This window comes from Polypterus senegalus, chromosome 2 (assembly GCF_016835505.1).
Source record: "Polypterus senegalus isolate Bchr_013 chromosome 2, ASM1683550v1, whole genome shotgun sequence".
NCBI lineage: Eukaryota > Metazoa > Chordata > Cladistia > Polypteriformes > Polypteridae > Polypterus > Polypterus senegalus.
The window spans coordinates 167,612,143-167,627,383 of record NC_053155.1 but is presented as its reverse complement, the minus strand read 5'-3'; the positions used below and the strand labels follow the sequence as shown (position 1 = coordinate 167,627,383).

Here is a 15,241-nt window from a genome sequence, read left to right as displayed (position 1 = left end):
TTTCTTTACACAGAGAGCCATAGATGCATGGGATAAACTACCAAATAGTGTAGTAGATAAGAAGGACTTTAGGGTCTGTCAAAACTAGTCTTAATATTATTTTGTAAAAATTAAGTTGACAGGTCTGATGAGATTTGTTGGGCTGAATGGCCTGTACTCATTTAGATTGCTCTAATGTTCTAACTGTTAACACATCACTTTGAGTATTTGGGTAAACTACATTTTGCAAAATTGATTTCCACATCTCTTTATTGAATTGATCTTTTTAGTTTCAAATTGCAGTGCTTAAAGATATTGTATGCATTTATGTGAGCTGGTCAGCAAGTGCAACTAGTTTAGGTAAAGTGTTCCATGGATATCTCTCTAATTCTGTCTGTCTGTTCTGGCTGTCCTTACCTTAATATACAGTATTTATACAATGTCATGCACTTCTCTTGTTACAATTCTGAGCTTTTGTTTATTTACTGAATCTACTTCAATTCACTTTTAGGGTCACAGGGAGCTGGCACCTATTCTGGGAACAATCGAGTACAAGGTAGGAACCAACCTTGGACTAAATGCCAGACTTTCAAATATGAATTACAACTTGTGTGTAAATATAAGCACAGTGGCCACTTTGTTAGGTGTGTCTGGTCATTAATCAGATGATCAATGTCACAGCAGCTCCGTATCCTATACAATACTATATCTGAATGTAGACATAATCAAGGTATAATGGTTGGTTCCAGACATGGTCAGTTTAGCAGCCTTTGCACTTTACAAAGAGTAAACAGCAGTTTTGTAGACAAGACTTATTTCAGAAAACAGAAAAAACACAAATACTCAGATAAATGTTCTGCACAACAGGGAGCTGCAGACCACCAGTTCAGAGATAATGTGTTGGACCTCAAAGTAGATGGGGTACAACAACAAAAGTCTAATGCTGGGTTACATTCAAAGATCAGATGGGCAGATGATCAATAAAAATGGGCAAATAAAGACTGGAAAAATTTCACCCGATCTGCTAAATTTCAATTTTTTATGCTGTGACATTCAGAGAGATATGAGCAGAGTATGGAATAAACAGCAAGAATCTACAGATCCATCCTTCTTTGTTTCAACTGTAAATGCAGCTAGTGGGAATGCTTTGGGGAATGTACTTTTGGGACACATTAGGCTTCCTAATACCAGCTGAGCATTATTTGAACACCACAGCATTCCTAAGCCCTGTTGCCAACAATGTCCCTTTTTGGTCTCAGTCTATGCTTTTTTGAGATAAATATTTTCAACAGAATAATGAGCCATGTCACAATACACACGTTCACAATGTGTCAAGTCATGCCACAATGCACTCTGCCAGTCCCCAGATCCCAATGCAAATAATACACCTGTGGAATGATATAGAATGGGAGGTTTGCAGTACAAAATAGTAACTGGAAAAATTACCAAGAATAGTCAGCTTGGAGCAAATTCTAAAAGGAAAGTTTCCAGTATTTGTTTAAGCCATGCCTTTAGGAATTCAGGATGTTCCAGAGACAACAAACAGTCTACCAAGTACAAGATAGGTACACTACTAGAATGGCCACTGAGTATTTACCTGTATCTAAAAGTCTGCATAGATCTACATCTATGAGAATATTATAAACTATATTTCTATTTTATAGTATTTTTATTCACTCTTGCTTTATTTTCTCTAAAAAACTGTACATCAGTCTGAGCAGTAACTGTAAAGTGCTATAATTTAAAACAGACTCAATTAAAATGCATTATGTTAGCAGTGAATTAGAATATGTCTAACTCACATTTTTTTTCCTGCCTATACGTTAAATCTCGCATGACATACTCATTTCACTTGTCTTATTTAACTGAATCATTTTCAGTAGCAATGACCCAAAGAAAGTCTGTTTAAGTATAGTGAAGTGTGTTCACAAATTTTATCAAAGTCTGATTTATAGTTTGAATATTTTTCTAAAAATGGAAAGGACATTGTGTGTTTTTATTGTAGATTATTAAGGTTTGGTACTAAATTCATACAGGCTTTTTTGACATACAGTAGTATATGCTGTATATAGCAAAGGGCAGATTGTCTAATATGGGCCACAGTGAGAGGGAAAAACATAATCTTTCAATTACCATACAAGTCTGGAACAGAGGGCACTGCCAGAAGCCCTGCAAATGTTCTTGGTGGAAATGATTTACTAATGGGCCATGGAAGCCTGGGAAGAGGTCAGAAAAAGGCTACTATGTGGGTACTGTGATAAAAGTCTTATTGAAAAAATAAGTTCCACAAAATAGAAAAAGGTTTGGGGATCATCCCCAAAATATTGTCGTCCAGACAATTGAAATAAAGAAACCGATTCAAATGACTTGCAGTACAAATGAACAATTTACTGTATACAAGATGGCGATTTTATAACAGAATGGATGATGGGAGAGGAAATGGTTGGCCAGAAGTGATGATTGGAGGCGGGAACATGGACCCAACATCATCTGGAGTTTTGACAGGAGCAATGGATTGTGGGACCGGAAGTGACGTCACCGCAGCCATTTTGAACCCGGAAATGGAGAGGTTTATTTTTCTTCAGGTACAATGAGATTTAGGTAAGTACCACGTGACAGCCCATTGTCTCGCGATATTTCACTCACCTTTAGGCTCTTTGTCTGCCTCTAACTCGCACGTGTGTGACAGTACATACAGGCACCATTGTGAAATGCTGGGACTGTGTTCCCCCTTTAGGGTGAAGGAGGAAACTGGTAGCAGGTTAGTCATTTCTATCCAACACATTAAATAGCAACACTTTGTTCCCAAAAGTGAGAAGCAAAACCTACTTCAAAGCCTGTACCTGTAATTATATGCAGAGCTAGGAATGCTCTCAGGAAGGTCTGACAAAGTCTGCTCAGAGTGACTTATCTGGAAGTCCAGGTAGATGTACATTCCTGAGCCCATGAGGTCTCCTATACCATTAGACTTACTGAACAGGTATCATGGCACCACCTAGTGGCTTGGAGAAATTCTTAACCTTCTGCCCATTATCCTTAACCTTCCACTTTAAATGGTATCCTAAGTAAGTACTAGGGTGTTGTACCGTGTTAGCCATTATGGATGCAGTGAGAAGTCAAGCAAAATGACATCTTTTATTGGCTAACTAAAAAGATTACAATATGTAAGTTTTTGAGGCAAATCAGACATCTTTAGGCAAGATGTAATACATAAACTGGAAAGAATAACTAATTCATCAATGGAGAGAGAGTCAACAGCCACTAAATAGCTGTTATACATCACTGATATCTTCGTTTTAACTGATTTGTCACCTTTGCCTGTAACCTCTTTTCAGTTCATAAATGTATTTGTTATTTTCCATTAAAGATAGCACATTTGTTGTTATGTTATTAGTATGCTCATATTGTATCTAGTTTTCTTTTTGAGTCAATTTATTGCAGTCATTAAATTGATCTTTGTTGGAAATTTAGGAATCTGCACAGAAAAAACAACTACTTCATCAAAAATGCATCTATTTTCTAAGCTCTACTTCAAGTTATAAGAATTAAAAATCAAATCACAGAAAATTACTGTACATACTACATCATTATTCATAAACCATGTACTGTATTTGTGTTTCCAGTCATGGACAAAGTATGAAATGTATCTTTACAAGCAAGTAGCTGAAAAAACTGTTGCAGTGATCAGAAGGAGCTATTTTCCTGTTAATTGCTGACTGATGTGAATCAGTTCCAGTGTGACAAGAAGAAAATGGCTTTGCACTTCAGCATCAGTGTACCAAGCATAGTTGATTTGGTCCTACCTTTACTTCTGACAGCCATGTCAAATGATTGATTCACAACCCTTGGTAATAAATTACAGCTAATCTAGTACAGCGTTCGGTATTTTAGCTTGATTCAAACTATTTTTCAATAATAAAGAAAACTCCTTTAAAGATTTATTGGTAGCACAGCCATTACAGGACATTCCAGTTTAGGGACTTAGGCTGTACCTGCCTACATAACATAACATTCTGAAAAAAGGGTGTTATTAGACCGAGCTTATCCTGGCAGCACTAAGCACAAGGCTGGAAATGGCACGAAATCAATTCATGGTAAGGCCTACTCATTCACACAGCCATATACAGAGCCACTTTTGAATATGCACCCAGACTAAACAGCACATCTTTGGGAATGTCTGAGGAAAGCTGGGGTAACTGGAGAGAAAAGCAGTCAAGAAGAGAATGTAAAAACTCCTCACAGACAATGATTTGGTGTAAGATGTTGCATTTGTGTGGCATCAGCACAACAATGCATCCTCCGCAAACCTGCCTTTTTACCAAGAAAAAAAAAAAGATTTCCAGTTCTAATCTACTCGTATTACTGGATACTGTGATTTCTTTCATATGCATAATTCTTATTTACTGGTTAGAGCAAAGGGTTTAAAAGGTAAAACAATATTGATAGTAAAATCTTCCTTTATGTGGTTGAGGTAAAGCCAAAGGCAGTTTTCAGACTCTTGTATAGTATGCTATGAAATCACAGCTGAAAAGATGCAGAAAGCAAAACCAGAGTGATTTTTTCTTAAAAATATATATAATAGATGGTCCTTATAATGTAATTATGGGTATCATAACTGTACTTTTGCACATTTCTTTTTTCATACAAGAAGTAATTACTACCTTAAGCTTCCACTACTGCTGGCAACCAACCATATTGTTAATTAAGGTTTTATTTTTTGTTATCAAAAAGCATTCCGATTTTAATCAACATATAACACTTTTACTTTGGTTTGCTGACAGAGTGACCTAGAGTACATTGTGATGATGTTACTGCTTTATGTACTGTATTTAGCTGTGTCTGCAGTCATGCTAAGCAAGGCTTTTCTTTCATCTTTAATAGTCGCTTCTTAAATTTGATTTTGGACACTGTCAAAGCACTATATAGAATATCTTTTACCAGTTCTTTGATCATTGAAATTTATTTTTTTATTTATTTTCCTGAGTTTCAGTATGAATAAGAGAAAAGATTCACTCATAAATGGTGAGCATGAGAGATTCAGAGCAGCCTGCAATTGATTGGTGGTTTTGTTTTGAGAGCTGTGTAAGCTTAATCTAGAATAGAAAGAGGCCCAGGGAAAGGAATAAATGAGGGTACAATTTGATTCAAGTAGGTGGTACTGTATGTAGATATACAAATTTGTATGTAGCTGCCAAATAAGACAAAGTAGTACCATATATGAACAGGACTTCATTGATCTATGAACCGAGTCATCAAGATCTGGCAATCATAATATAATAAGTTATTAAGTATTTTGGCAGAATATGTATAGAAAAGTTAAACCTATTTCATTAAATTTTTGGTCTCGTCCCATTACGGGAGATGGACATTGGAAACGGAACTCCATTAGCATCAGTGTTATTTTTTTCTCTTTTTTTATCATCCTGAGGTATTCTGTATTTACCCAACCTAAAAAGGCTCAATTACAGTATATATTTTTTTTGTGTAGGCTGTTTAACATCATACCCTTGATTTACTGTATTAGGGCTGACTATGCTTATCCAGGGCTACTGAATTAACATCATTCCCTATAATCCTTATACGCTACTGCTATGGCTTGTTTTGTTTGGGACGTGCTCGGTCTCTAGGTATGTCATTGGACTGGGACTTTGGGAGAAATACATCCTCGGAGGTTTATGCAGGAATACTCTGGGAAACTCTGAAGGCTTTCTTAAGAGGAGAGATTATCTCATGTCTTTCCCACAAAAATAAATTGGAAACCAAGAAGATATAAGAGCTAATCAGTGAAATTACCAGAATAGATCAAGAACATGCCAGGTGTCCAAATGAAGCAGTTCATATGAAAAGACAGGCTCTGCATTCAGAATGCAACCTCTTGACAACTAAAGAAGCAAAACAACTCATTTTTAAATCAAGACAGCATTACTATGAACACGGAGAGAAAGCTAATAAAATCTTAGCTCAACAAATCCACAAGGAGGAAGTTTGCAATGTAATCCCAGCAATTACAAATACAGATGGAGACAAAATCATTGACCATAAAAATATAATGCACACATTTAGAGACTACTACAAGTCCTTATATTCTACTGAGTTTAAAGAAGACAAGGCACAATCTAATGCATTTCTGGATGCATTACAAATACCACAGTTACTCTCAATGCAGAGGAACTGGATAAACATCTACACTAGAATTACTAGACGCTATAAACTCACTTCAGAGTGGGAAAGCAGCAGGCCCTTTTTCCTAAGCAAAATAAGGACTCATATGCATCATACAGATCAATCTCACTTTTGAATAATGAATATAAGATACTCACCAAAATTCTAGCTAGAAGAATCGAGAAAGCACTTCCTTCCGTAACATCACAAGACCATAATGGAGTTATTAAAGGCAGATACTTAGCTTCCAATCTTCGACACCAGTTTAATGTAACACAATCATCCACAAAGTCTAACACCCCAGAGATATTATTATCCTGGAATGCAGATAAAGCATTTGATATGGTTGAATAGAACAACCTTTTCACCATATTGAAGAAATTTGGGTTTGGCCCGAACATTTGTACATGGATCAAACTACTGAATACCAGTCCAGAAACTTCACTTTGTATTAACACTAGAATTCCTGAAGCACATGAAAAAACTCCCAGCCCACTTTAGCTTCAGGTGGAAGCTCCATGCAACTGTTGTTATGGTTTTGCCTTTGTCCAGAAACGGTTTCATAAGCTTTATGACCTTAGTCTCGGAAAGTTTTTCTCTCCAGGGGCAACTGGAATCTTTTCCTGAACAAGATCAAACACAGTTGCGAAGGGTGGGAAAGGAGTTTCCACCTGCAGCTAAAATCACATGTACTTTGTGAGCATGCCCGTGTCGATCAAACAGAGAAAGCTCTGCAGTTTACTTGTGACTTGCTGTAGGAAGATACGTAAATAAATCAAGGTAAATAACATTCGATCTGGCTTTTATATAAATAACATATAAATGTTTTTATATAAGACCATCACAAAACATAATCACAAGCTGGATTTCTGGACTTTGCACTATACCTTGGCGAGCTCTGTATGCCATGCTGTCTCATTGAAGCATATGTGTGGGGCAGACTGACTGGCAGGATGGTGCCCGACCTGTTGCTGTCTTTTGCCATTACGCCTGGTGCAGCTGCGTTTTTCTTATACTGTATGAGAGTGGATGTTTCTTGCGGGGAGGGCTTCTGTTCTCTTTATCTGATGTAGAACCCTTATCCTCATCTCTGTTACAGCACATCTTTATTTAAAAACAGCAGTGACAGATCAGGGGGAGCATGAACGCGACAGAGAGAATAAAACTGAAAAGGAAAAAAAAAAAAAAAAAAACACTAAACCTTACAAGTTCCATATATTTACACCAGCTGTTACAGACTCAGATCAAAAGTATGTTTTTATTGTACAATAGTAACAACTAGCCAACCCGCGGCGTACCATACGCCGCATAATCAGGCTGGTTTTTTATAATTTTAAGCACAGGAGAAAATTTAACCTTTGCAAAATCGGAAATTTAATAAATCAGCAAGAAAAGCAACATTGTAACAATGCAACGGAGCGAACCAACACATTACGTCTGTGCGTAACTTGAGGTGGGAGGGGGTGTGTACAAAGTGCAGGAGCATCTAAGAAGACGCATGTTTGTCAGCGGATGCTTAATTGCTGTATGTAGCGTGTACAACACTTTGCTATGCTGCACGGTCGTCGTAACCCGAAAACTCGTTTTTTAAAGACTACTCACTTCATTGTGTTTTAACCTCAGTTGTAAAGGAATGTTTTAATGATCCCATGGGATACCCCCCAAAAACAGTTTTACACGCTGCATCGGATTCACCTCCATGAGAAACATGCCTCTATTAACAGTCAACCTGTGGGAGGGGGGTGTGTACAAAGGGTAGGGACGAAAACAGTGGGAGCGTATGAGTCGCACTTAGTGGCAATTCCACGGTTTGCAGCCCGAATGGGGTTCAAGGGCTTACCCACGCCTAGACACACGCTCAATCTCATGCATAATTATTTATTGAATGGTAAACACTTCTGGAAAGACACGGTTGTCTAAAACAGGTTAGTGTGAGAATACAACAGTAAGTGAATGAAAAGATGGAACTCTGGAAGAGCAAATACAACACAATAGTGAACCCACGGCATAACAAGCGCCGCATAATTATTTATTGATGGTTGAACACTTCTGGAAGAGACACAGGGACACCCCTCACAAACTGTTCTACACGCCGCATACAGCGATTCACATCTGCGACATGATTTTTCCTAGATGGTCCTGTCGCGTCCACACTCGCACCTGAAGCATACACATTGCCTGCTCATGTGCCCGGTCACAAGCCGCGTCCAGCCTCGTTCTGGAAGCATACACACCGCCTGGTCATGTGACCGCTCGCAAGACAAACTCACGGAGAGCCGCCCACCAGCTGCCTGTGTGTGTGCCTCTGTCTGTCTCTGGCGCGGCTTTCTCTTGCGCTGCCTCTGTGTGAACCGGCCAGGCACAGAAAAGGGGCCCAAAGGGAAAAGGTCATAGGGAAAAACCCCAAAGCCCCACCAGTCCGTTTTTGGGGTTTTTGCCCCCCCCCCCCTTTTTTTCCCCCGGGTTAAGCCACACGAAAACCCCAAACCAAAGTGAGGGGGGCAGGGGAAAAACGGGAGCGGAATGAAAGGGGAAAAGGTTTTTATTGGTTTTAAAGCTTCCTTTTTCCCAAAAACTCAGTTTTTTTTTTTTTAAAACCCCGGGGGAACCCCCCCCCGGGGTGCAAAATCATTATAGAAAAATGCCCTTGAAAGAAAATCTGGGTTCACAAAACCGTTTGGGGGTTTACAAGGGAAAACAAAACCCTTTTTTCTTTCCGCGGAAAGGGGCCCTCGGATTTTGGGATCCAATTCAAGGGGGGTTTTTTTCCCCTTAGGTCCCCCAACCCAAAGGCCTCCCCGAATTTTCAGGTTGCCCGCCGGGGTTTTTTTTAAAAAAAATTTTTTTTTTTTTTTTTTTGGAAAAAAAGTGCTGATGGAGGTGTGAAGGGATTTAAGGTGGGCCGGGATTACAAGTTTTTTCATAGGCTTCAGGAATTCTAGTGTTTACAACATTACTTCAGACTACTTCAAACTAGAACATGGTACATGTCTCTTGTCACCATTGCTTTTTGCAATTGCCATTGAGCCACTGTGAGTTCACGGTCGAAATGCTTATATAGTACTGTATACATCAGATTTACAAAATACTGCGCCTGCAGCCGTAACAGCACTAACAGAATTTCAAAAGATTTCTGGTTTCAGAATTAATTTGAACAAAAGTGTGCTCTTTCCAGTGAATTCTCAAGTACACAATATTAGATTGGACACCTTCCTTTTTATCAACGCATATCAGTTTAAGTACCTCGGGTGTGTGTGTATATATATATTATATATATATATATATATATATATATATATATAGTGATAAAGGCGCTATATAGCGCCCGACCCAGCAAAGACTACGCAGAGGCACGTGTTCACATTCAAGACTTTTTATTTTTTGCTCTTCAGCCGTGGGCACATCGCCTTTCCCGTGGTCCCACCGCCCAACACAGTCCCAAGCACAAAACCCACACCAAACCAACACTTTCCTGCTCCACCACTCCTCCCAGGCAACCTCGCTTCTTCCTCCCGATTCTGGCCCTGATTGCTGGGAGGCAGGCCCTTTATACCCCATCTGGAAGCGTTCCAGGTGCCTGACCAGCTGGTCTTAATTGCACCTCCGGGTGGGGCTGATAAACCGCCCAGTGTGGTGGCTGGTTCTCTGCAGCACCCCCAGCAGCCACCCCATCTCCCAACCGGGTTGCTGTGGTGGACTCCATGTCCCATGGAGCCACGGGGAGATTGAGAAGGATCCACGGCCAGGGAGACTGCCCCCAAGCGCCCCGGGGAAGGTACTGCAATGTCCATGACGGCTCCCCCTGGACGTATGCAGCAGAGGCGTCCCGGCCGGGTATGGGACCCGGCTGTCCGTCACAATATATATATATGCAGAGAGGATACACTATTATTCAGTTGAAAGACTTAAAGGAATACCTCACCCAAAACTGATATATTTTTATATGTTATTTACCCCATGTACTGTCATGTAAAGATTCAAGTATACCCTGTGAAATGTCTTTTCTTTTTTAACATATGTGGACGCCAATATTTTAATCTTCATTTAAACAGTATCTATAGACAAAGGTGGTATAATATAATAAACATCTTGCCACATTTACACCTTGTAGTCCATTGTATAATTTAAATAAACATAATTGCAGATTTCACATGTGGATAATATAAGTATAACCCTACATTTATCACAACCTCAAATGCCTAAAATTAGAATCAGGTGTATCACGCAAGCTGCAAATTATTAGATTATTATCAGAGAGGAACAGGTCCTATTAAAACCTCAAACATTTAGTTTGGTTTACTCTTTGTTGGTAAGTGTGTGTTTCTTTTACCATGCCTTGATTGAAATAACTCTCTGGTGCCTTCAGAAACAATGTTATACAGTAAATGCTTACGAATCTGGGAATGGACTTAAAATGACCTCCAAGTAATTGGATACATTCCACTGTCTGGAAAATATTCTAAAGGTGGAGAAAATTTCAAACAACAGCCGGCTTGTCTAGGCTGGGCCACCTAAGTATGTTCAGTCCCAGAGGAGAATACAGATGCTGAAAGAGGTCTCTAAGAAGCCCAGAATTTCATCCTTTGACCTACAGTTAGGTCTTGCCACTGTTAATGGTCAAAGTACCTGAGCTTATGATTAAAAAAAGGCTGCACAAATTACATCTACATGGGAGGTGTACCAGGAGGAAATCTTTGCTGCCCAGAAACAACATGAGGGCAAGACTAATGTTTGCCAGTAAACACCTAGACATAGACCTCATGTATAAACAGTGTGTATGCACAAAAATGTTGTTTATGCCCGTTTCCATGCTCATCGCGATGTATAAAAACTAAACTTGGTGTTCAGCCATGCACATTCTCACAGCCAGCTCCATTGCATACGCAGGTTTTGGCTTGGTTTTGCAAACTGCTGGCACACAGCATCAAAGCAATGCTACTGTTCCTGTATGGTTTTCCTTTATTTTTTAGATTCACATCCTTGACGCGGCTTTATCAAATACACTGAAATTAACCGTATATTGTTTACTAGTTAAAGACATTTGATTGTAATCAACCTGTAACAATATAATGGTTCACGGAATGGCCAAACCTTTCCAAATACCATAGCTGCTTTAGCGCTTTCAGCTTTTCCTGTAAGGACCTCATGGTTCAGAAACAGTTTCATCCCAAGAGCTCTAAACGCACTCAATCAGTCCATCCTGGTAGAACTGTTTGTACTTATAAGTACAATCACCTCACTATAAACGTGCACTAAAGTTGTAATATTGCACAAACTGAGCCACTTTATGAACCATTTCACTATCTGCACTATATGTACATGTTCTTCAAACTTATGCTTTCATATTGTATATTTTTCATTTTTTTAACGTATTATTGATTATTATAATTATTATTGTTATTTTATCATTTTAGTGAAAAATACATTTATGGAGGATTAACATATTGAATCTCATTGTACCATACAATAACAATAAAGGAATTCAATTCAGTTCAATAGAAGAAAGCGGTGTATTTACAGATGATGACAACTGGCTTCTAAGTCAATTTAGATTTCAAAGCACTATCTTCTTTGAGCTCTTGATATCATTTTTAAGATGAAATGCAGTGAAGTATGTATATTACACTAGCTGAAATACCCAGCATTGCCCGGGAGAAAAGTTTTTTTTTAAATGTTTGAGAAAAATATGATAAAAAAACACCCCACATACTTTAAAAATATACATAAATTAACAAACAATGAAGACTCACTAATGTGCTTGTCTTTCAGTCTTGTATGTATGTTATCATTGGCTTGGAACGGGGCAACTCTATTTAATTTCAAAAGCAACAGGGGCATGGTGGTGCTCAAACAAAAAATGCTGGCAGTCACCTCCAGTTTGCCCTCTGGTGGTCATTCCGAGTGTCAACTGGATGATAACATGCATACAAGACTGCAAGATCACCCCCACCCTACCCAGAAGGGGGTGGGTTAGGGTTGATTTCACCCTACAGTATTTTTATTAGACCAATGAGAAACATATGTACCAAGTTTCATGAAAATCGCTCCAGCCATTACATAAAAACATATTTTACAAAGATTTTTCGATCTTCCTTTAAAGTTTTGAAGAATCTGCCTTCTAAGTTTACAGAAGGCTTGACATTTATTACAGAGCTTGTGTAGCAATTGGTTACTTGGAGAAAGAAAAGGAAGGACAGGAATTGGGGGTTAGTACAGAGACAGTACTGCTGCATTCAAGTATTTCACTGAGGGTCGCACATGGCGCAGCAAGCATCTCGCGGGAGACAGGAACAATCTTTGGACGGGGCGCTAGCTTGTCGCTACCACTTCGCCACCATGCCAGCGTCATGCTTTAATTCCTATCATCATGAAAATTATATCAAGTATACATCTTAGAATTTAAATTGTTTAGAGAGCTGTAATGTCATGAATGTAACGTATCCTGTCAGCGTAAGAGAAATCCCATTTAAAAAGCATGTAGTGATTCACAAAAGTACATAGAACAACATATAGAATATAAAGCATTTAATGTACTTCTTTAGTTATGATGGGATTTGAGAAACTAGTAAATTAAACGATGTTAAGATGAGGTTTATGACGTTCTACTTTAATGACAAAATAAATTACGTGATTAAAGTGGAACTTTTGAGATCAAAGTTGACATTTCAACCTTTTTTTTCCCCACTTTGTCCCCATTTTTTTTTCTCTGTACTCTAATATGCTTCAATATTACACTCAGAGTGTGGGTTACAACTCTCCTTTTCATAGTGACATTGATATCTGACCACTCCTTATTTATTTCAGGCACTGTGCATCTTTCTGAACTTGAAGTTTCGAGCTCCTCCGCCACTTCTTTTTTGTTTATACTGCTGCTTAAACCAAAAAACAGTACAGTGGAACCTCGGTTCACGACCATAATTCATTCCAAAACTCTGGTCGTAAACCGATTTGGTCGTGAACCGAAGTAATTTCCCCCATAGGATTATATGTACAGTAATCACTCCTTGATCGCGGTGGTTGCGTTCCAGACCCGCCCCGCGATAGGTGAAAATCTGCGAAGTAGAAACCATATGTTTGTATGGTTATTTTTATATATTTTAAGCCCTTATAAACTCTCCCACACTGTTAACATTATTAGAGCCCTCTAGACATGAAATAACACCCTTTAGTCAAAAGTTTAAACTGTGCTCCATGACAAGACAGAGATGACAGTTCTTTCTCACAATTAAAAGAATGCAAACATATCTTCTTTTCAAAGGAGCGCCATCAGGAGCAGAGAATGTCAAAGAGAGAGAGCGCGAGATAAGAAAAGCAAACAATCAAAAAATCAATACGTGCTTTTAAGTATGCCGAAGCACCGCGATAAAGCGGCATTTTGTAGAGGAGGGTCCATATCCTCTGTGCAAACAGCCTCTGTGCAAACAGTCCCTCCGTCAGTCGCAGAGAATGTCAGAGAGGGTGAGAGACCAAGAAAAGCAAACAATCATGCACCGTGCGGGAAGCATATCATTGAGGAGTTTTAGTTAATATGTAATACATTCTGTGATTGGGTAGCTTCTAAGCCATCCGCCAATAGTGTCCCTTGTATGAAATCAACTGGGCAAACAAAGTGAGGAAGCATGTACCATAGATTAAAAGACCCATTGTCCGCAGAAATCCGTGAACCAGCGAAAAATCCGTGATATATATTTAGATATGCTTACATTTAAAATCCACGATAGAGTGAAGCCGCGAAAGTCGAAGCGCAATATAGCGAGGGATTACTGTAAATAAAATTAATCCGTTCCAGACTGCATGAACTGTATGTAAATATATTTTTTTTAAGATTTTTAAGTACTAATATAGTTAATTATACGATGGAATGCACAGCATAATAGTAAACTAAATGTAAAAACATTGAATAACACTGAGAACACCTTGAACAAAGAAAACTAACATTGCAAGAGTTTGCACTATAGCGCTATGAACCGCTTGCTAAAAACACTTTTTTTTAATGAGTTTTAAGCACAGGGAAAAAATGAACATTTGAAGAAACAGTAATTTAATAAACCACCAAGAACAGTAACATTGCAACAATGCACGCTACAAACCAATCGCTGTAAACATAAGTAAAGTGGAGGTTAAAATCCAATAGAAAAAAAGTCTTCATTAAATACAACAAGGTTAAAACAATGCTCGGATCTGTCTCTTTAAAAGCAACCCTGTTCATTCTTTAACTGCCTTCTCGGCTTTTTGTGTCCAGCCGTCTCTCTCTCTCGTGTGTGTGTGTGTGCGTGTCTGTGTCTCTCTTTCTCTCGTGTGTGTGTGTGTTTGTGTCTCTCTCTCTTTCTCTCGTGTGTGTGTGTGTCTCTCTCTCTTTCTCGTGTGTGTGTGCGTGACTCTCTCTCTCTCCCTGCACAGGGAGAGACTGAACACGTGCAGAAATCATTGGCACGCACAAACTGAAAGGGAAACTGGCTTGTTTGTATACCGAGTGTGCAGTCATGAACAGATGCAAAAGTTTTGGTGAACTTTTTGGTCGTAAACCGATTTGTACGTGTTCCGAGACGTTTGTGAACCGAGGTTCCACTCTACGATTTTTCTTGCCTCCACTTGCTATTTGCTGAAATTCTTTTATCCCTGTGATTTTGCCATCATCTTTTCATAGAATGCTGAATTTATGAAGCTATTTATATTGATTTTCATATTGAAAGAGGCTTAATTCTGGGAGGAGTCGGTTGGCAGGTGCGTTACATTTCCCACCGACTAGTATTTATGTAGCGGAAGAATGTGGAAGTTGGCGTGTGCACTGATTTATGCATCTGGAATTTTTTGTGTGTACGCACATTTGTTTTTGTCCGTACACCATGTTTTAGTGTGAATTCTACACACAGCGTTACACATGACGCCTGCTGCAGCTGCTATTGCTAGTACTCAAAGGCTCAAAGATGCTGAAGGGTCACTTATTTATTTATATATTTAACTTTCATACCTTGTGTTCCCCTTTGTTTATCTGTTCCAAGTGTAATTATGAGGATAAAGAACACAATTTCTTGATTCACACATCATGCAGTGATGTATATAACCTAAAATGCTATTAAACTTATTCATTACTTCTGTA

The 15,241-nt window shown here is 38.8% G+C and overlaps 1 protein-coding gene across 1 annotated transcript in view; it reads left to right on the top strand.

The window, feature by feature from the left end:
* Positions 1-298: 298 nt before the first annotated feature.
* The window catches only part of LOC120524434 (cell adhesion molecule 2-like), a 481,595-nt gene continuing 466,652 nt past the window's right edge, over positions 299-15,241 (top strand). Inside the window, exons 1-2 of the mRNA XM_039746287.1 lie at positions 299-308; positions 491-535. Coding sequence (XP_039602221.1) covers positions 299-308; positions 491-535 — 55 coding nt within the window. The remainder of the gene's footprint in view (positions 309-490; positions 536-15,241) is intronic.